The sequence below is a fragment of the Larimichthys crocea genome, chromosome I (genome assembly GCF_000972845.2).
Source record: "Larimichthys crocea isolate SSNF chromosome I, L_crocea_2.0, whole genome shotgun sequence".
Classification (NCBI taxonomy): domain Eukaryota; kingdom Metazoa; phylum Chordata; class Actinopteri; family Sciaenidae; genus Larimichthys; species Larimichthys crocea.
The window spans coordinates 20419326-20442723 of record NC_040011.1 but is presented as its reverse complement, the minus strand read 5'-3'; the positions used below and the strand labels follow the sequence as shown (position 1 = coordinate 20442723).

Below are 23398 nucleotides of genomic sequence, written 5' to 3'. Positions count from 1 at the left end.
TCAAAACATTTTAGCGAGGATGTAAAATCATCTCATCTGTGGTGTTTAATGCAGAAAAACTTTCACTTTGTTTTCCATTTTTCATCTTCTATTCCAATTGCAGATTTGAAAATGATTTCTGTTGTTTGAATTCAAACACCACATTGTATTTTTGTTTATCCTTTATTAAACAAGTTGAATACAACTGGACGGAAGATACACGCAGTCACCTGCTTAACTCTGTCTCTAAATACTGTGCTGTGCATGGGGAAAATGTTTTTTGGGTCATCGTGTGTCATGCTGTAAACACAGAAGTTTTAATGTCAAAGTGGCTTCACAGCTCTGCTCTGCTTGGGAGGGCTATACAGAACACACTGACTGTCAAGTGATTTCTTGGAAGTAAAGTGCAGAAACACTACAGCACTGAGTACTAACACCAAAGAGAGAGACAAATAAGAATGTCGCATTTTAATTGTAATCAGTAACTGCTTTAAAGCTGACATCCACAAACCTTGCTTTGCATGTCTTTGTGTACCATTTGCTACTGTCAGTATCGCTCCCATTTATTTTTATTTCTGTTTTCTACACTTTACTCACTAACTAAAGAGAGAATAATATACTGATAGTAAGCTCTAATATCCTGTGGTCTTCTTTTAACATTTGAGGGGCACTCAGTGGCAAGCTCTGCTTTCACTAATGCTGTTTTATGTAAAACTATGCACCTCCTACACACACCAGGAGTCCTGACCTCCCTGCACGCTGCATAGCGAAAGCGCTCTACTCACTTTTTTCTTGTCACATCATTTTCAATCTCCTTCACACATAATCACATACACATTGTTGGATGCCTGTATCAAATATTGTGTTTCCACACAGGCTGGAGTGAAAAAAATAGTCCTATAATGTTGTAATGCACAAGTGTGATTTCAAGGCTGACAAAAGTCCTGTCACCAGCTTAGACCCCTCTCCTCTCATTTTGTAGTAGCTCTCTAGGTCTTTCTGCTTTCTGTGTGATTTACTGTGACCCAGTGAGTGTCTGTATTGAATAATGGCATGGAATGACAGGCAAACCTCTGGCCATTTGGCGTGGTGGCTGGTGTCTGGTACGAACAGTTTGTAGGGAACAGGGAGGTAATAGCTCCCCTCTTGGCCTTTTTTTTTTTTACTGTCAACTTAAGTGAGGAAAAGCAGGCCAACACTTGGACGACACACACACCCACAAACACACCTACACATTCATGCACAAGTAGTGTGGATGTGTTGGAGCAGGTTGATACAGTAGTCAGGGAGGTGTGATTATTTTGATAATCAGATGAATAAAATGTACTAACAGACATGAATGAATCAGACGTCAGCAGTGGCAGTTTTGTTAAAAAAAAAAAAAGGTAGTTAAAAAGTTAGTTAAGTTAGCTAAAATCAAAGTTACAGCTTTGATTGTAATTAATAACGGATGGATTATTTTTAATTGTAATAATTTGTTTCAGTTCAATTCATTCACTTGTGTAATGAAATTAGTTATTAAATAAATGATTAATCAATTCATTGATTAGTTGATCGAATAGAGAATTCATCTGCAATGCTTTTGTTAAGCTAATAAAAGTAAAAGGAAAAATGTTTTCTGCTTTGCTCTCCTGCAGTGTAAGGATCGGCTGTTTTTCTTGGTCGCTGGTGATACTACTGAAGACTTTTAAAGGCATCACCTCGATGACCATGTTTCATGTTTGACATTTAATAAACCAAATTTATCAATCAAAGAATTATCTTCAAAATAATCGACTATGAGTGATTGTGACTGTGGTGATTTTAGGGTTGTTACAGCAGTTCAAGTGAATGCACACAGGTGATATGACACATTTAAACTAAAGGCTCAATCAGTCAAATGTATCATTTGACCAAGAATGAGTGAGTGCACACTTAAATAAAGAAAGAAAGTGTAGAGAGTGTAATGCTCTCCCAAAGCTACTCATCTGCTCAAGTACTCAAGCCCCTCTTGCTTTTCCCTGCAGGAAGGCTAATGACAGACATGTAAGTAGGCAGTGTGACCTGTTCTGCTGCACATGGAGTTTATTTGCTGTGGTTTTAGTTGCAGCTTCTATGCTCAGCCCCCAGGGCGCAAATACGTCTGTGGTGCTTCAGCCCAGGGAGCAGCAATCTGACAAGCAGTGCAGACCTAATCCAGGCCAGCTCTGGAGCTGTGTTTGGTATGCATCCCCTAGGTATGGAATAAATACAAGGCCGGTAAGCAGATCTGCTTGCTTGGACGGCCTCAGGGGACTGTAGGGCTTTCCAACCTTGTGTTACATGCCTTGACGGGATGTCTCCTATCCGTATATGTAACCTCATAACATTTTGGGCTTTTCACGAATAAGAACAGCTTTGATCTCCTGTGGAAAGTAATGCAGTTTTAATGTCCAACTTCAAGGGCCATTAGCTGCATTTTTATCAGTTAGCAAGGCTGCTTGGTAAATTTCTGAATGTCAAGTCAGGGGGTGTTGCTAGCCTAGAGGTTAGAGAAGCATGTTTCTGATTGGAGGGTTGTCAGCTTGAGCTTCTCTCTGGGAGAATGTGGGTGGGGAAAGCAGAGGAGTAATGCTCTTCCCTCCCTACAGCACTTCAGTTGAGATACCTTTGAGCAAGGCACTGAACTCTGCATTTCTTCAGAGTGCTCCATTAATATGGTGTGAGTAAATTAAAGAAGTCCATTTTGCGCTCTGTTTACTGAACCTTTAAAGTGTCTGGTGGCAGGCCCCACAGCTCCCACCCTGCCTTCCTCCCTCAAGCTGCTGCAGGTAGAGCAGACCATTTGTACTTGTTTAAACTTGTCGTGTAATTTGTGGATTAGCAAATGCCTCTAATGGCTAAAATCATCAAAACTTTCCACCACAAAGAGGAACGAAGGAAGGAGGATGCACAGGAGCAGAAAAGTAAGAGTAAAGTATGAGGGAGGAAAACCATAACCATAAACCCTATTTAATATAGATTTAGTAGGAAGCATGTCCTCTGTATTTTCTACATTCACATGCCACATGTGTTACTGTAGCTACAAAAAAATGTTGATACCTGAGCAGACCGTTTTCAATGAAACTCTGAGAAACGTAAACCCTTTCCGCAAGTTTTCAGATATAATCCAGGCTTTCAAATGCTTTTATCGGCACAGAATCTGTCTCAAATTGTCTTCTGATACTTTAAAGTTTTCAATGCTCAGTGCCACAGACATTTTAGGCAGTACTAAAGACTGTTTAGGTGCACATATTCCTAAAGATAACACAGATTTCGTTTTTGTCATGTGTGAAGTCCCCCTCCTCCCGAGAAACGCTCAACACAGACACTGACACATTCCTGACGGCACAAGGCATAACTTGTTATGGAGGCTGTTCACAGGGCTGTGTTAAGGTGAATCCAGACACACACTGGGCTGTGTGCACCAAGAGGGGCAGCGTTGATTTAGGGCATTACTCAGACAGAGGGAGAGAGAGAAGGGAAAGGAGGGAGAGTCTCCCCTGACTGCATTAGGAGAGCCTCCAGCCTTTGTGATTCCTTTTGATCAAATCTCTGTGAAAGATGAGTGTCATGCCCTCTTCCAGCCAGCTGTGAGGGGACTGCCCTGTGACTCTGAGGGGGTAGTAGTATGTGCGTGTGCGTGTGCGTGTGTGTGTGTGTGTGTGTGTGTGTGTGTGTGTGTGTGTGCGTGTGCGTGCGTGCATGAAAGAGCATGCACACCTCAATGTGTGCACGAGAGTGTGTGTGTGTGCAGGCTACGGAGGGAGCAGGCAGCTCCTGAGGTGAGAATGCAGAGTGGGAGGATCTCATTCCAGTCCCCTGTGCCCAGTTTCAACACACACACACACACACACACACACACACTGAACATCTTGAGTAGTTTAGAGCCAGTCCACGGCAACATTAGAGGAGAGAAAGCAGGAGGTGTGTGTGTGTGTCTGTGTGTGTGCATCTGTGCAGTGAGAGTAAAAGCACAGTGACTACTTCTCTTTTTTGTGGAGTGAGTCGTGCGTCAGTGAGTGGGATGAATGAGTGAGCTGTGTGTGTGTGTTTGTGAGGGAGTGGGTGAGTGAGTGAGTGAGAGAGAGAGAGAGAGAGAGAGAGAGAGAGCGAGAGAGAGAGAGAGAGAGAGAGAGAGAGAAGACAGAGAAGCAGAGTACATGTGTGTCCGTGTTGTTGAAGGAGATGCTGCTGGGTGTGATGGTTCTTTTGCATTAGTACTTGAGCAGACAGGAGAGTTGGAGCCAGTCATTTTGTGGGACTCACGGGGAATGGCAAACTCCACGGTATCCTTGGAAACATCCGACTAAATGACAATGGCTGAGGTAAGAGAGACGGCTTTTCACTACTATTCTCTGCCTGCTCCAGCTCTTCTCACACACACATAATCAGACAAAGACAAACTGGAAGGAGTTTATGTAGATCGGAGTGACAGACGGGGGTAGTGTTGACTTTTATTTTGATGTGTGCAGATTAGGAGAAATACAGATGTTTTCTATTTTGTACACATGCGTTCAGTTCTCTACTTTATGTGTGACAAGACATGAGCAGAAACATGCTGACTGAGTTGAGACTTGAGTTTTGCTGAATTTATCTCTGTTTTCTTTAGAATTTGTTGGTACAAGTTGTCACATAGTGATCTTTACAGTCGGGTATCATTGCAAATTTCTTTGATAGTTTTGCCAAAACTTTGGTCATGTATCAGACTTTTCAGAACTACATGAAAGTGATCCTTTTTTTATACCTTACTTTTGAGATTGATCTTTTGTTTCTACAAACTATTATTTTTATTGAACTAAAAGGCTTAAAAAGTTTAAATGTGAACTGTTCCCTGAACTCTCTGATATTAAACTGAATCAAAGTGAACACAATTCCAAACCATTTTCTGATTCCAGCTTTTGGTTTTGACACTTTTTGAAACCAGTTTTCTTGAAAGTTTTCCGAATGGCTGACATTTCTATAACTTTGCGTCATTCTTAAATTGTTCTGTGACTGATGGAGAAATCAAAATGAGAGTGTCTTTGCCCCAGTCAGTGTGGACAGAGATTGTCCCTACATGCTTTTCAAGAATCCAGAGACAACTCCCAATAAACAATAACAGTGACTCCACCACAGACAAGTTCCACTTATATTTTGTATTTTTCTTTTGCCCTCTGCCGTTTGTTTCATTATAATTCATTGAATGAACTTTATATTCATCAGTTTTATTTTAGTTACATTCTATTCTTGTGTGCAACAAAAGTGTCCCTCTGTTTATTAGAGGAGAGAACGAGCTTCCACCTATCTTACCTGGACCTGTTCTCCATCCAGCCGTCTCTCTGTTTGTCTGTCTGTGTGTAGTTGGGAAACAGAGCAGCCTGGCCTCCTGTAGCCTCCTGTAGCTTCCTGTAGCCTCCTGGCCGCTGGCCATTGCCCATTGGAATGTAATTTAAGAGCAGCCTAATGTTTTGTTGCAGTCATAATGTAACAATTAGCTGAGCTGTCTGTGTGGTGGTGGTGTGTGTGTGTGTGTGTAAACAGTGCTAAACAGTTGAGGTTTAGTTTCTGTTAGATTACAGCTTGTCAGAGCAGAAGTTGGAGTGTGATGAATGAACACATGCTGTCTGATCAAAGTGAAATAAAAAGATTTTTTTTATTATTTATTTAATCTAACTGAAAAATTCAATAACTTCCTTTATTATGACTTCATTGTTTTACCACATAAATCTGAGACATTTCACTTTTTACACACTTCTTTTAATGAAATTTGTCAACTTAGATATTATCACTCTTGTCAGCCATCTCATGGATTGCTATTATTGCTATTATTATGTCATATTTCATCAGCAGTTTAAAGTTTGTAAAATAGATGAAGCTGTTGATTAACTATATTTTTCATGCCAAACGATTTAAATTGCACCTGAAATACATCAGTGCATCAGTTTGGCATTGTTTGTTAAATCAGTCCTCTTTTTTTCCACAAATATCAAAAGAATAAAAACTGGATCATAAAACATATTTAATCTAAAATCAAATACATTCATAGAATTATGATCAAGCTCTGTCATCATTTTTCCAGGTGTGTTTTTTTAATGTTCTTCTAACAGGTTGCCGTTTTCATTTTCTGGTGAGAGGCCATTACTCCAGCAATCCATTACAATGATTTAGATTTATTTTGTGTGTGTGTGTGTGTGTGTGTGTGTGTGTGTGTGTGTGGCCCTCTGTGGCTGTCCTTTAACACACTCATGTCCTATCTCTTTATTCCTGCTGCTATATCACTCCTTCTATCTTTTGTTTCCTTTTTCTACCTCCATCCGTTTGTGGGTGTCTCTCTGTTCTTCTTTAGTGCTGCAGGGCCCGGGGGCACAACACACACACACACACACACACACACACACACACACACGTAAACAAAATGATGCATTGGGCCCCTGATCATCTTTACAGAGTGTATCTGTGTGTGTGTGTGTGTGTGTGTGTGTGTGTGTGTATCAGCAGTGGTGACTGCAGCCTACCAAACTCATCAGCTTCATTAAGTTCATGATGGTCAATCAAAAGAGGATGGGGGACGTTGGGAGGAGGCATGCTGGGTGTATCTGCTCCAGCCCTTTACCCCCTTCAGCATCTCCTTGAGCTGTGATCTGCCCCTCCAGGCCCCAACCTATTCTCTTAACACCCCACACACACACACACACACACACACCATACACCCCATGCGCCTGCTCTTCGCTGCCACCAAAAGGCTTGTGAGGATTTGTCAGCCAGATGTGACAAGATTGTCAAGAGGCGGACGAGGAGAGAGGGAGATCTGATATTAATCAGAGCGTAGCTGGAAGCCAAACTCTCTCAGACTCAGTGTACTAACATGTTCCCCTCATTTACTCCCTCTGTGAGCCAAACACTCCCTTTGAGTTCCTAACAGGGAGCCACATACAGCAGGAAGCCAACCAAACTTTGGCTCACTCCCACCTCCCCCTCCTCTCTCATTGTCTTTTTAAATATTTTTTTCTTTTTTCTTTAAAGAAGCCAGCCATTTTCTCATGGATATCCAGGTAAAGTTGGCTCCCTTTTTGTCTGTTTTAGTGTTGAAACATGTAGTGTGTTTATGTGTGTGTGGTTGCTCATGATTGACTGCTGGATGAGTATGAAATAATGAGTTTTTCACGCTGTCTTTGGGCTGTATGGACTCTTAATAGGCTCAAACGCAGCCTGTCACTACTTGCACTCGCTCAGGCTTTTCCTGGGTTTGTCTTCTTCTTTTCAGGTCCAGTGTGGTGGTGTTAAAAGGAACTCTTGTGTGTGTGTGTTTTATTTATTTTTTTATTTTATTCAAGTGTATTTTAAAAGCTATTACTCATGGACTTTACTTTAAAGGAAGCTGTTAAATGAAGCACAGGCTGGATGGCGTTGCAGCTGAGAATTTATATCTAAAAATGAAATATTTCATGTCAAATTTAATGGAATCATTTCAGAAAATATCACAAGTGAGTGGATTTTATCTGGTGCTGTGTGTTAAAGTGATTCCTCTTTCCAAGCGGAGTGACATTAACTCATGAGCTGAGCAGGATCATGTTGCCTGCTGTGCAGCTCATGTATCGTAACCTCACATTAACTAACACTTGTCATCAATTAACATTTTACTACCTCGCTGTCACACACACAACTTGGTCCAAGGCTTGATTTATTCATGAGACTGTATTCTTTCCTTCCACACACACACACACACACACACACACACACACACACACACACACACGCGCGCGTTTTGGTGCTGAGGTGGTTTTATTGGTGGAAGTCGGCGTTATGAGCAGGATGTCTAAGTGGTACCAGGAACACTGTCCTCCCACTAAATTCCTTAGTGTTTTCTGTGTGTTCTGGCTGGGATAAGATATTTATTTCCTCAGTGTGTGTGTGTGTGTGTGTGTGTGGGAATGTTCAGGTTTTGACTGTGCCGCAGATGTTTTTGTAGTAGACTTTTATTTAGATATACATTAGTCTATATTTAAAAAAAACGGAACTGTATTATTAATATTTTAAAATATGCAGATTGTTAGTTGTTCAGTTGTTTTTTTTTAATTGCCGTATTGTTTGTAATTTCCTTTAAATTAGTTTAATGACTGAAATATTTCCTGCACATTTAAAAGCTCTTCACTTTTTGTGAAATGGTTATTGTCATTAGAGATTAATCTGTTGAATGTTTTTACAATTAATTTATTTGGTCAATAAAAAGTCCAAAAAAAACAAAAGAAATGTTCTTCATGGATCCCCAGGTTTGCATTGAAAATGTTTTGCTCCCAAAATCCAAAAATATGAATTCAACAATGAGATAGATAAAAAAACAGCATTTTCTTTCTTTCTTTCTTTCTTTCTTTCTTTCTTTCTTTCTTTCTTTCTTGAATAACCTTAGTAATTAACTGTTTGAATAATCAGCTGCACTAATTTTCTGATACACACCCCGTCCACACGGTTGATAAACTATAGCTTATGATTTATGAATGTTTTATTGATCCATTACAAACATTCATCTGAAAGAATTTTGTGACGCCCGGTTTGGAGAAAGTAAACACACCAACCAATTTTTTTTTATAAATGTCTTTATAATTAATAACTAATAGTATTAATTACATTAAAAATGATGTATTAATCATTAAGATTAACAATGATTAACAAGGTTACAACTTTTTCATGCTGTGCCTTAGTAAAAAGTTAAATCCAGAAATTTTGTATTATATTTTCATAAGAACATGATGTTTCATTTGAACATTAAATGAATCTCAGTGTCATAAAATGTAGTGATCGTGTATATTTGCCATCAGGAAACTTCCACTTCATTTATTTCCTCTGTGCCATAATCGTCTTGTTAACTGATTAATGGCTGCTAGTAAAATGTGATCCGCTCTCTCTTGGCTGTCAGTCTCCTTCTTCCTCAGAGCTGCTGATGGCCCTGTTGTTATTCACTCTTTGGCACCAGCACTGTTTGTTTCCCCATTGAGTCGCAGTTAGTGCCTGGCTGCCACTAATTGATTAGTTTTCCACTGCATTAGGCCAACAAGTCCTGTCCATCCCCAAACTGTCTCTGTCCAAGCAGCTGTTCGCTTCTGCTGAGTCTCTAAAGCTCCGTGGATATTCCGGACATATGGCAGGATTTTATTTTAAGAGCCAGAAAGGACTATTTCATTTTATTTATTTGTGTGTGTGTGTGTGTGTGTGTGTGTGTGTGTGTGTGTGTGTGTGTGTGTGTGTGTGTTTGGTGTGAAGGATGTGATGGCTGTAGCTCAGTGGTGGGATGAAGATGATGTTCCACTTTGACTAGACAGAACATAGCTTCTTTTTGTTTTCTGCTTTTTCTGTTTCTGGCTTAGAAAACTTACTGTGCTTTTATATTTTACATCTATACGCTCTATACACTCCAAAGGTCACCAAACAGTTTGATTAAATTTTTAATGATTCAATGAAAGTGTCAATCATTCTAATATGAAATAATATATAGAAGCTAACCTGACAACGGTCATATCTGATATGAACATCACTGGTGTCACTGATGTTACTGCTGAGTGTGTTTTCACTTGGCATAGAAAGCTATTTTATACACACATGCACACGGTGTATGTTGGTGATCTGCAGACACTGTTTTTATGCTGTCCCTACCTTTTCCATACCTTACTGTTTTCTTTTTTCTTAACCTCACCTCTCCCTTTTTAACCTCCATCCATAGCCTCCATCTCTCCATCCTACACAGCCTAACCTTAGAGTGTACAGTCTCTCAACCAAGATGCCTTTAACTGCAACAAATAGACACAGATGGACTGAGGCCTGTTGGCAGAATCAAGACACGCACAAGGAAAGTGAACATGCTTTCACATTAAAGCGAGAACTCAAATGATTAGCAGACATGGTGCTACCAGAGCACACAAATTCATACACACAGAGAAACTATAGAGATTCAGATAGATGTGTTTGAGATGTATTTATATCCTGTGAAATTCCCAAACGTGTTTTGTTTTTGTTTGTTACATCTCATAGTCTTTATCAGACTACTAAAGACTACTCTAAAATGTTCAAAACTCTGAGATGTGGTTGAAAGTTTGGAAATTGGACCGTAGGATGGCATTTTCTTTGTCAGGTTAAGAATGAACACTGACAGATGTGAGAAGTTCATGAAAATGTTGAAGCTCATCTTGTTGCCTTCAGTTGCTCCTGCAAACTCACTGTACAAGCAGTGAGATCTTCAGAATGCTGAATGCAAGGTGCACTAACTGTGCTGTGCAGACATTTAAATCAAATCAATAAATACATTTCCCACAAATAAATCTCAATGTATCATTTATTCGACAACACACTCAAAATGCTAATCAGAAACATGCATGTATTCAAAGGTGTGTGTGTGTGTGTGTGTGTGTGCGTGTGTGTGTAGACGTGGTGCGGGTGATGTGTGGCTACATTGTTCTACATCACTGATATAAAGAACCCTTTGGTATAAAAAACACTAACCCAACTGCATGATTCTGTGCAATTAGTCTTCTTGTCATCAACTTCACTGATGCATGCGAACAGCCAAGGCTTTGTTGTGACAATAGAAGTTGGGAGGGGGGGCTCAGTCACCAAGAACCACTGTTGTGTTAGCCTATACTGCTCTGCCATGTTTCTTCTTCTTCTTCTTCTTCTTCTTCTTCTTCTTCTTCTCAGAAATGCATGAAATGAATCCCTAATTAAGATAAACAACCTGGAGCATACCGTTCATTGGAATGTGTGTGTGTATGTGTGTGTGTTTTACAGGCTGGTGAGTGAGCAGGGGCACCTGATTGAGATGTATATTAGGGAGAGTAGCAGCAGGAGGTGTGTGTGCGCCCACAGTGGAGTGGGATTAGCTTAATTGGGCCATGTTGGTTCTTGGTCCTCTGTAATGATGGGATTATGTTGCTGAGAGATGAGCAAAGGGGTTTTTACACCTCACCGCTGTCCGGACGAGGCTGAGCATGGCCAGCCGGAGATAATAACCCAACAGAGAGGGGCGATAGAGAGAAAAGCAAAGCAAACAGATGTCACTCCTGCCACAACCTTCATCTCGGGTCAATTTATCCGTTCTAATGATGAGAGGTTATTGTAAGGTGAAATAATATGATCCCAGATTTCAAGGACAAGCCCAGCCTCGAGCGCAGAACCAAGTGACTGACTAAATGAGGAGGAGGCAGCCCCCCATCCACCCACCCACCCACACTTTTCCTCCTTCTCCACTCGCTGATGAGGGAGTGAGCTCCAGCAAGGAGCTAAGCACTCCGCTCATGTATACTAAAACCCCACTGATCATGCATTATAGATGCAGAGGGAGAGAGGTGGCGTAGCGCAGCCACTCCAAGGTTTTCTGCATGTAGTACGAACAACACTGCCTTTGATCAGAAATGTGATGATGCTTTGTCTCCACTTCGTGGTGTGTAACCTGGTGTATAAATGATTTTTTTTTTTTTTTTTTTTGTGGGACAGAGGGGAGGCAGAGTCATTTTTAGCGTATCAGCACGCTGGAGTCGCTGCCAAGTCAGCAGCTACCCAGAAAACTTCATTACAGCGATTTACTCCTCACTCTGAATCTTTGTGTTGGTCCACCTACTCTGCTTTTCTGTGTGTTTGTACTGAAAAGATAGTACCCACTAGCAGATGAGCTAATGGACAGGGTCCTCTGACCTGTGTGTGTGTGTGTGTGTGTGTGTGTGTGTGTGTGTGTGTGTGTGTGCCTTAGGCATTGATTGGTTGAGATGGTTTTGGTGGTCCAGGTGTGTCCGAGGCCTTTCGCTATTGTAGAGAGGACCTGCCCTGCAGCAATACTGACACACACTTGCATGTACACACACACAAACTGCTCTCACAGGGAAAACCAGGCAATGAGTGATGCACAAAAGGAGAACAAAATTACTTAAGGCAATCATGATATTTCTTTCAGTTTCCGTAGGCAACTTGACAGTTGTACATTTTTCATGTAGCTGTGTTGGAGAAGCACTGCTACAGCCACGCACAACACTTTGTTCTTTGACTGCACAGCTACAGGATGAGATGATAGAGCTTATTTGCATTACTGCTATTATGCTGCATTCCTGGATATAAAGAAATATGAGCACTTGAAATATATGGAAAACAGATGCAAAAACAGATACAGTGGTGCTGTGTGTTGTAAAAACATTTTCATTAAAAAAATAAATTTAAAAAATTTTGTTTTAACAGGCTATCTGCTGCACTTTGGTGAACTGTAACTGTGACAGCTTCAAACCTGGAAAACTGAAAAGGAGGCAATGTGAAAACTGCAAGCATGGCTGGGTAGCACACGGTAAGAGACCACTGCACTATTTAGGCATGCAGATATTTTTGTTTTTGTTTTTATTCCCCTACAGTTCTTCTAAGATATTCTTATCGAACTATTGTTTTTGTGAGTTGGTTACATCTCACATCATTAAGTCCTAAACTTTGAGTCCAGCATTTAACATGTCATTATGCAACCGCAACCAGTCAACATCATCAGAATTTGATGATCTGATTTCTTTTTGTGTCTCTCTGATGGTCTGCTTTCTCGTGCAATTTGATTGGTTGCTGTTGGATTGATTCACAGTCAAGAAGTCACTACATGTGTTTTTCCAAACATACTTTTTAATCTCTGGTTAAACAAAACGCTGAGGTCCTTTTTTCCATTTTTATTTTACCAGCTCCATCATCATCATGTCATCGGATTCAAAGTCTATGCTACTGATTTTGTAATGTAATGTTTCAGTATAATGAGCACCATAAAATAAAGTCCATTCACCTCCATCATACTGTGCTGACAGAAAACACAGAGAGATATTCTCTATAATATAAAATCTTGTATGCATAGACTTCAGCAGAAACATTTTGGGGGGTGATTTGAACCTTTAGTAGCTCCGTGCAGTATTTCAAAATAATTCTATCACTGTCACATTTATTGTGACACGTAGTTGACCTACTGTGTCATAGTTTAGGCACATACTGAGCAAAGACCATCAATGGGAATAATAATAATACATTCACCCTTACAAATGGCTGTTTTATGTTAGAGGTATTTTATTGTCGTAGCAGTATAAGCATAACTAAAGTATATTTTGTTTTTTTCAAATATTGTTTCATTTTATTATTTGGTCATACAGTATTCCCATTTTTAAACTGATATTAATAACATCCAACAAACATGAAAACAGACAAAGTGTGATTTTTGTATAAAACACGAATTTTTAATAATTGTTGTTTGACAATACTGACATATAAATGTTGGTTTTGTCCGATATTATATTTTCTATAATTTAGTTGTCTACTTTGCATACATTTATAAACTGTGCTACAATTATATATACTCATTTACCCCCAGATAGTTTTTTAAAATATTTTTTCTTGTTCCTTGTGTTCTAAATTTAATCCAGTATAATCTGATGTTTGTATTCTAGCCCTGAGTAAACTGAAGGTGCATCACATGTACCAGAGCAGCCAGGTGGAGATTGTGCACTCCAACGTAGTGTTTGATATCTGCAGCCTGATGCTGTACGGCACCCAAGCCATCCCAATCCGCCTCAAGATCCTCCTGGACCGCCTCTTCTCTGTCCTCAAGCAGGAGGAGGTTATCCAGATCCTCAACGCACTTGACTGGACACTGCAGGACTATATACGAGGATACGTGCTCCAGGTGAGCAATGAACAGGAAGACTGTGTGTGTGTGTGTGTGTGTGTGTGTGTGTGTGTGTGTATGTGTGGTTTTCAGTACAAAACTATTTGCTGATTTACAGAAATAGTTCATTTGATTTATTTCTGGAAGATGAGAAGACCAATATCCACATCAGGTCTAAGTACAGGGCTGGAGTCAAAACGTGGTTAGCCAAGCTTCATATAAAGACAGGAAGACCTGGCTCTGTTGAAAGTTTTAAAAAAAAGCTATGTGTTGTAACTATTTGGGTGCAATTACTGTGCACTGACGCAACCAGCACTACTCCACTGACTATCACAGATTTTACACAATTTTAAGTACATCATGTAATACACTTAGCCTGTTTTTGAACTGCGGACAGGTTAGCCAGCCAGGTTAGCTGTTTTCCCTCTGCCTCCAGTTTTTATGCTAAACTAGTTTAATACACTTCACACACAGAGTAATGTCAATCTTCTGATCTGATTCTTGAAAGGAAAGCAAATTATAAATGATAAATATATTAACAATTCCAACATGGTGTGTAGTATTATTCGTTTGATTGTTAGGCAATCCTCAAAAACCAGACCCTGGACCCCCTGAGACCCTAAAAATACACACTATGAGTGAACAAGAGGACATGGAGACAGAGACTGTCTCATTTCTGAGAAAGACGGGGGAGAAGATGGGTCAGGAAAGCATTGCTGAGGACAGGACAGATTGGGATGTGATGTAGCGACCAATGTCATGAACTCTCTTGGTATCCTGCTGATGCACCCTGCTTGTTGCTGCCAAAACCACCAGCTCAGGGAGGTCTCCAAACTGTGCCTGGTAGATTTGTAAATATTGTCTTTTGCTTCAGCTTTCCTCTTAAACTGGAGCCAAGCCGGCCGAGGCCTGGGGTGCAGGCACTATGTCAACACGAGTTCTCACTCCGATTAGTACATCATCAAGTATTCAAGTTGGGTTGCGTTTAATTCTTGTTAGCTCATCTAATGGCGAACGTAGAGTCAGAATCCTCGACAGGCGCCCAATGAATGCTCTGTGATGAAATATTCATCACGGTTACGGCATGAAGCCGCTCCTCACTTTCAAAGACGCCCAAACTCACATGTGATTACTGCTGGGCTAAGGGAGAGAGGACCCGCTTGATCAATGTGAGCCGCCTTCTGATCAACCCTCCCTTACTTGTGTCTATATATATGTGTATATGAGTGCTTGTGTCTGTTTGTATGCTTGTGTGTGTGTGTGTGTGTGTGTGTGTGTGTGTGTGTGAGTGTATGTGAGTGTATGTGTGTGTGTGTGTGTGTGTGTGTGTGAGTGTGTGTGAGTGTATGTGTGTGTTCTCTGTCTGCTCCTGCTGATGCAGAGCGAATCCACATGATCTAAATGAAGAGAAATGACCTGCAAGATGAAACACTGTGTGTCTGTGTAATGAGGGTTCTCAGGGTTCTGCACTGCCCACTTGTATTAACACTTCATCTGATTCCTTTATTTAGCTGCCCTGCCAGTCTGATTTATAGGGTGTGTCATGTAACCCACTCTGTGAATATGTATGAGCAACCTACAGACACTTATAATGCTAATGATGAAATTGCTCTTTCTCTTTTTTCACTTTCCCTCTCCTTCCCATCCCATTTCAACCCTTGCCATCTCCTCTTTCCTGCTGCTGTCTTGTCCTGCCCTCCCATTTCTGCAGGATGTAGCAGGGAAGGTGTTGGACAGGTGGGCCATCATGACATTTGAGGAAGAGATTGCCACACTGCAGCAGTTCCTGCGTTTCGGTGAGACAAAGTCTATAGTGGAGCTAATGGCTCTGCAGGACAAGGAGGGCCAGGCGGTATTGGTTCCCAGCACCCGCACCAACTCAGATATCCGCACTTTCATTGAGCGCAACACCCCACGTACTGCTGCCAATCTCTCTACATCCAAAGTTGATAAGCTGAGCGGCAACAGCATGCACCACTTTGAGAACTTTATCAACAGCATGGCTTTCATGCTTCCATTCCAGCTGTTAGGCTCTGTTCCTGCACCATTTCTGGGCACACCAACAGGGGCACTGCAGCAGCAACACCAGCAGCCATGTCGTGGATCAATGGAGCAACAGAGTCAGAGACGAGATGATCAAGGGCAGGACGGTTTGGGGAGGGAAAACCCCATATCTCTTTCACACCCTCCACAGAGCAGTTTGCTAAGTTCCACCTCTGTCTTATTCACTGCTGATCATGACCAAAGTGGAGACCAGCCAATGGACAGCCTCTCCACCACCACAAAGGTTGAGGCAGAGGACTTCTCCACTAGTGACAACTATTCGGATGGACCCTCTACACCATGCACACCCTCCATGAGCTCTGATGTAACACAGATGTCACCTGAGGGCAAATTGCGCTCCCTGGAAAGGAATGGGAGCAGCAGTGGAGGGGTCTCAGGAGGTGGTGGTGGGGGCTCTCTAAAGAAGGGTCGAGTATTTTGCAATGCCTGTGAGAAGACATTCTACGACAAAGGCACACTGAAAATCCATTACAATGCAGTGCACCTGAAGATTAAGCACAAGTGTACAATCGAAGGCTGCAACATGGTCTTCAGCTCATTGCGTAGTCGCAATCGCCACAGTGCCAACCCAAACCCACGGTTACATATGCCCATGAACCGTAACAACAGAGACAAAGACCTGCGTGGTAGCTTGTCTGCTGATGAGAACTCTCAAGGAGAGAAGAGGTCTGAATATGGAAGCCCTATCTCAGTCTGCACTACAGAAAGCCATAAATCAGTGCCCAGCTACATGGTGAGCCATGTGGACACTAGCTCCAAACTGCACAACAGCTCATTTCCAAACATGGGCCAGAGTGGCATCCTCTTCCCCAATTTAAAAACAGTCCAGCCAGTTCTGCCATTCTACCGCAGCCTGGTAACCCCAGCAGAGCTTGCAAATACCCCAGGAACACTACCCTCCCTTCCTCTGTTGTCCTCCTCTGTACCTGTCAAACCCATCACAGCCCCTGAACCCTACATGACAGACCCTATACCAAAGAAAAAGTCTCGGAAGTCAAGCATGCCAATAAAGATAGAGAAGGAGGTGGTGGAGCAAGATGAACAGATGGATAAGGACAGCAGCTCTGAAGATGAGATTCCTTTACAGAGCAGGGACAAGGAAGAGTATGATAGCCGAGGTAGTCGAGCAGATGGGCACATGTGTGCCAGACAAGCTGGGGAGGAGAAGGATGCAAGAGATGCTTACACTGGTGATGAGAAGGAAAGGGTGGGTGCCAAGCATCTGTCGGACCAAACCATAAGTAGACAGATTACAGAGAGAGAGGACAAAGATGATGGACCAAGGCAAGCTGAAACAGGGGTCATCGCCTGTGCATCCCCCATTTTTGACAATAGACTGAATGAGAGTCACTGTGACAACAACTTACTTAGTCAGGAACCCAGTGGCAATGAAGAAAGAGAGGACAGGGAGCATGCAAACTCTCTGCATGCATCTGACAAGATTACAGAGCTCAGGTGGGATGAGGGTGAGCACAGGCTCACTAACGGGGCAGCTCCCCAGCTCACAGACCATGATAGGGATGGATCCGATGGCTGCGTAGACGACCATGGTGACTCAGGTTTGTCTCAGCTCGACCCCAACGCTGACCTGCCACACCACTGTGAGATTTGCAGTAAGACCTTTAAGAACCCCTACAGTGTCAAGATGCACTACCAAAATGTCCATCTGAAGGAGATGCACATGTGCACAGTGGATGGCTGCAATGCTGCCTTCCCCTCCCGCAGGAGTCGAGACAGGTGAGAAGAAGTCATATTTTGTTAATCTTCCAGTGCAGGCTGTTAGGATTGCTGACAGATCACAACACTAAGGCTGTATATAAGCCTGTATATCAGAAATAAAGCATCAGATCATTGGTTCTCAACCATGTGCCTCTTAAACATGAAAGGGAAGAGGAACAGAAATCAGCTGCTCTGGTTTGGTTAACATAGAAAGGGCAGAGTCTTAAACTCAGACTACATGGTGGCCACATGCAGCCAAAAATATATTAAAACTGTACTCAGAGAATATGAGCAGTCTGCACATGTGACCCTAAATGTAGTATTAAGCATGTCTAAAAGGAAGGATTCTTGCATGTGGCAATAAAATGTATTTCGTGGTACTTTAAGACATTCACCATGTAGTGTATTATAAAATTAATTATATTTTTATGTATTTTTCTTTTACTTACAGACACAGTGCCAATTTGAACCTTCACCACAAGCTTCTGACCAAAGACTCATTCAGCATAGCGAACACCCTCTACACGTCCTCATCCCACTCTAGAGACAGAGACTCTGTTGGCCTAGACTACTGCCAAGACCAGCGGGACAGAGATCTGCTCCATCGAGACCCAAGTAGCCAGACCTCTGTCATCTTCCGCGGACACAACCGTATGGGCCTGGTCTTCCCTATGAGCAAAATGTCTACTGCATCATACAGTGCTGAGGCATCCCCTTTAGGAGAGATGGAGGGATTAGGAATAGGCAGAGAAATTGGTGGAAGTGGGGATGATGGGGCAGTCCTAGACCTGAGCACCTCTTCCTCTGCACCACCTCATGGCAATGGCAGTGCTCGATCTTCTTGGGACTCAGATGGAGCCGGTAGTGAGGAAGGAGAAGGGATTGAAGAGGATGAGGAGGTGCTCCCCATGGAGGACAGTGATGAAAGCTGTGATGGGATTAGTGTGGGGAGGCCTGGAGGTGAGGAGTTACCACCTGGGGGAGAGAGGACCCTGGGCTGCATCGGGGGAGGACAAGTTGGGCTTCAGGGCAGTGGCAGTGGATCTCCAATAACCTGCCACGTCTGCCAAAAGGTCTACAGCAACAAGGGCACATTCAGAGCCCATTACAAGACTGTGCATCTTCGACTGCTCCACAAGTGTAAAGTCCCAGGCTGCGATACATCCTTCTCCTCTGTGCGAAGCAGAAACAGGCACAGCCAAAACCCAAACCTTCACAGGAACCTTGCTGTCAGCTCAGGTCCTGTAATAGACCAGGAGTAGGGATTTGAACTTTATGCCAACATGACTGATTTCTAATTGTCTTTTTGTTGTTGTTGTTGTTGTTGTTGTTGTTTTGTTTGTGGGCACCTAAAGAAGGCACACCAATTAGCACTTTTATAATTCCATATTGTCATCCATCCTGTTGTCATATTTTGGGAAAAAAAGAGAACAAAAATTACAATCATGAGTTCATCCATTGTGACAAATACTACTTTTTTTTTGGAACAGATGCAACACAAAAAAATGCATTTACATGCATCTTTCTGTGACACAACATCAACATGTAAAGAGCAAATAAAACATACACCTGTCAGTCATCAGTCAGCATTGATTGAGCGTTCTTAATCAGCATTGATCTCAATCTGTTATTAAGCGGTACTGATTTGTTTGTATTGGTTTGCCTTACAGCCCAATTTAGTCCTTAAAACATTTCATTTATATGAACTGAATTTTCCCATTTTGTTGTCCAAGTAAAAGTTGAGCCATGAAACTGTATCATGCCAGTGATTTTTTTCTGGTGCTTTCTGTTGTCAGATGTCCACATTTTTCCTGTGAAACTTTGGATAATGTATTGATCAAAAGCAGTAGTGAAGTAACCTCTACATGTGTCTTTTCATTCATTTGGACAGTGGTCTTAAAAAAACATCTTTGTTGAAAAGCTATAGTGTTGTGAACTTGATCAATAAGTTACTGTATGGTGTTATATGATCTGTCTTTACTGTTCTGGTTGTTGAATACTGCTAATGTTGACCAAAGATTTTTTTCAGTCCACAGGCGTGTATAGAAACCCCTTCATACAGTATGATGGGTATGCATGTGGGCTCTGTTGTAAAAAAAAAAAAAAAAAAGGTTAAAAAAAATAATAATACTAAAAATATATATATAATAATTTTGACTGATTGGAAAAAAAATCCTCATTATGGCAGTGTTTTTGTAAAGAAATCTGCTTATGGGACTAGACTTGATTAAGGCATTGCTCTTGTATCGTTTGTGTGATTGCTTGCAGTATCCTGACTGACTGGACAAACGGCAGGAAAGAATGCTGTGTCTGGAGGCTAGAAGCATGTACTGTGAATGAGTCAAACACTGAGAAATAATAATTTAAAAAAATGCAATTTCCAATAATGGCCCCACACATGACACAGCCTAAAAAAGAACTGCTAAACAAAATGTTTATTGAACTGTATATTCTGTGAATAGAGTAATTTGTTATCTGAAAGAAACCAAAAAAATATACTGTATAAAACAGGTTAACTACACCACTCACATCAATCTTTTTTTTCTTTTTTTTTCAAAAATTAATGAATAAGAACATTGTGTTATACGTTTGTTTTTTTCACCATGGTTTGCTGTTCTGGTTTTGCTCTGTATTCTGTGTATTTTTTAATTCTGTATTTAAATGCAATGGGCCAGATTTAAGATCCAGTTTGTTTGTTGCTTGGATTTGTTAAAAAAGGAGCAAAAACCAACATGCAGTATGTTGACAGGTTTCATGTTTCCTTTGATTTAATGTTACAATATTCATTCCAATTAAATAAAAAGCCATATGTTTGCGAGCCTCATTCCATTCAGTTTTCTATCCATTAAAAAAGAAGCACTTTGTGCGCACACACACACACACACTTGTACGTAGGTATATGTTTGAAATATGTTGATACATTGTAATGTGCTCACATACACAAGCACAGGCTTTAAAGAGGAGCGTTTACAAGTGTTCTTGTTGCCTTGCTCATCTCCGCAGCAGTATCATCTGATCCAGGCTGACTCCCTGAGGGTCTTGTAATACTCAGTGTTAGGCGGAGCAACGCTGATGAGCCTCTAACAGACAGAAAGCAATGGGCAGTTGGGAGGATAACATGCAGGCTTCACTGCAGAATATAACATATTCGTTAACAAGTCATTCAAAATGGATTCTCATTTGAGCAGAATTGAACTTTTTTCTACTGAAGAAAGAGTCCATATGAAAACTGGTATGTGTTGAAAAGAAGATTATTTTAATTTGAGTATAAATTACCCTTTAAAATAAATGTAATGAGATAGTTCTAGCATAAATCTGCATGTTTGCAGAAAATTCACAACTCCTTGGAGTGACCTGCCTTTTTTTTGCCTAATTTTAATGCACCAACATGTATGCTGATAGTCCAACTCAATAGTTACTGAGTTGGCTCATTAAGCTGGACTTTTCAGACGTTATCTTGGGGGTGTGGTCCACATTTGGGTCAACTTCAGCTCGACCCCTTCACTGCAACACAACCATGACTAGACAAGCAAACAAAACAGACACAAATACAGTGAGACACAGAAATGAACACTAGTGTCTAAATGCGTACAGGCAGTGAAAAACATTCAGGGAAAGGATATTTTGTTTGAACTTTATTAATAGTGTTTTGATAATATTTTGATTTTTTTTGTGATCCTTTCTTTCGGCATGATAAAATGGAAGAGCCATGGAGATGGTGGCCACATTCAGCAGTGACTAAAAATTTGCATTGCAGCAAAATGGCATACACTACACTACCCGAAAAAAGCTCTCACTGTTATTGAAGAGGTGAATTAATCGATGTAATACTGCTATGCAAAGTTAAAGGGCATGGATAGAAATGGACCAGGGACAGTGGAAGTATCGTTGGGCCCACATTGAAAAAGCGAGGAGGACAAATCTCTTACGCAACATGCCAAAGTATTGCACTATTACAGAGGGCTGAAAGCCTTGCATAACTCAACAATTCAACCCACCCATCACATTTACTGTACATTAGTGAGCCTGCAGAGCTGTTCCTCATCACTTAGGAGCTGAAAAATCCAGTTCTGACAAGTGGCCCCCATCCTTTTTCTCTGGCACGTTGCAGATATCTAGTACCACTCAGAGAGGGCACAATGGGTTATTTCAGTCCCTCCTGTGTGCTGCATGTAGGCGACAATATTCAGCAGAGAACCTGGTTGATCTGTAGAGGTGGAGCACTTGCTCAGCTTCCTCCACAGAGCTGTATCTGGAACAACTTGCATCGTTATGGCTATTTTTACAAAGCAGTGAACCGCTTTCATGGGTAATGTTCAGTAGCAAATATGGAACATATTGAGGAGCCTCTCTTACAACAGTTACTGAAATACACCTGCAGTGTTTAGGACAGATTTTGAACAGTGACAGGAAGGAAATGCATTAAATGATACAGAGACATCTATTTGCCAGCTCTTCTTTTCTGTGTGTGTGTTGAGGTGACCAGTCTGGATAGAAAAGAAATGACCCGGATGGAGTAGACATAAATTAGCCTTGCAGCACAAACTGAGGCAAAGACTTGAATTGAAAATGCTTCAACCAAAACATTTGCATTCATCTCAAATGTGTATGATCAGAGATCAGGTAGTAACTGAGATTAAGCCATTAGCTTGTGCATGCGTAGACTGTACACTGGTAGCTAGCTTACAGCTGTTGCTGGTTTTGGTTTGTTTTTGGTCTCCACCATCTCTGTGAGAACTGTGAGAACATCTGGCTCTTCAGCTGAAAATGTTCCACTATGTTCATCAGCTGGCCATTAGCTGCTTATGTATGCTGTTTGTACTGAGGAGGTAGCATACTGTGGTTTTTCCTCTGAAAACGGCTTCCTGAAACATGGTTGATGAGAGTGGTGAGACTCAAAGAACCAAACACTGAGATGGCAGACTGTAGAACCAGAATAATGGACTCAAGGAGGGTAAAGAACCATGTAGAGCTAGAGGGGAAACACACAGGTGGGTGATATATAGCAAATATTAAACAACACGTGGTACATTTGATCCATTATTAATATAAACCAAATGTAACTGTGATCCCAGATCTCAGGTAGCCTACAGTATTACTTACATGTGTACAGTAGCATCATCACTGATAAAAATAAAAAACAACAGTCAAATACGACAAATGACTCAAACTCTCAGAAACTGTAATGATCTATAATAATTGTGAATACATCAGCTGATTTCTTTCTTGAAAGTTAGATTTGCCCTTAGCCAGCACCTGGGAAGCAATGGATACGTGTACGCTACTGTGAGAATCAGTGAACGCTCTGGACAACACTGCTGATGATTCCCCACATGTTCCAGAGAGAAGGGTCTTTCTGGGGCACTGACACCGGATCCTACCTCTCGGTCCTGGGATGGGGATCAGGGCCAGCGGGGGAGTGGGGGGAGTAGAACTGGAGGCAGAGAAGGGTGGAGAGAATGGATTGTCCACGGGTGCTTGGGAAGCGGAGGAATATGAGGGGGTATTACTGCCCGGCACAGCAGCCAGATGGACAGCAGATGACTTTTGTTCTTCCAAATACTCTGCAGGCTGAGGTGGGAAGAGGAAGAACAGGAGGTGGAGGTGCAGAGGAGTAAAAACAGAGGGAAAGAGGGAGGGGGCAGGAGGAGAGAGGAGACGGGCACAAGTGAAAGTTTTAGTTATACACGTTTTCATTGTTTGGAGCGTAACATGTTCATCAAAGCTATTTGTATGTCCCAACATGTCCTGCCAAGAAAAAGAATGACTATCCTCCACATACTTATTACATCCAGCATTCTTTAAGCAGTGAAGCTTTATGCAATTAAGAGCGACAAATATATTCATGTTATAGATTAAATTTTCATTGACTGACAATCTCAGCTATCCTGGTACCCATGCTAATACCCTGCAGCCTTAAATTAACTGTGTATACAAATTAAAATGTAATTATGGTCCAACTTCACCACAGCTGCTCTGCAGCTAGCCTGCCCCCTGCTG

General features: G+C 41.5%; 1 protein-coding gene across 1 annotated transcript; it reads left to right on the top strand.

Moving 5' to 3' along the window:
- Positions 1-4070: 4070 nt before the first annotated feature.
- On the top strand, positions 4071-19067 carry bnc1 (basonuclin zinc finger protein 1). Its single transcript, XM_010748537.3, has 5 exons — positions 4071-4304; positions 12172-12274; positions 13398-13633; positions 15327-17416; positions 17850-19067. Exons 1-5 carry the CDS (start codon positions 4290-4292, stop codon positions 18658-18660), a joined length of 3255 nt encoding a protein of 1084 aa, XP_010746839.1. The 5' UTR covers positions 4071-4289; the 3' UTR covers positions 18661-19067.
- Positions 19068-23398: the final 4331 nt, after the last annotated feature.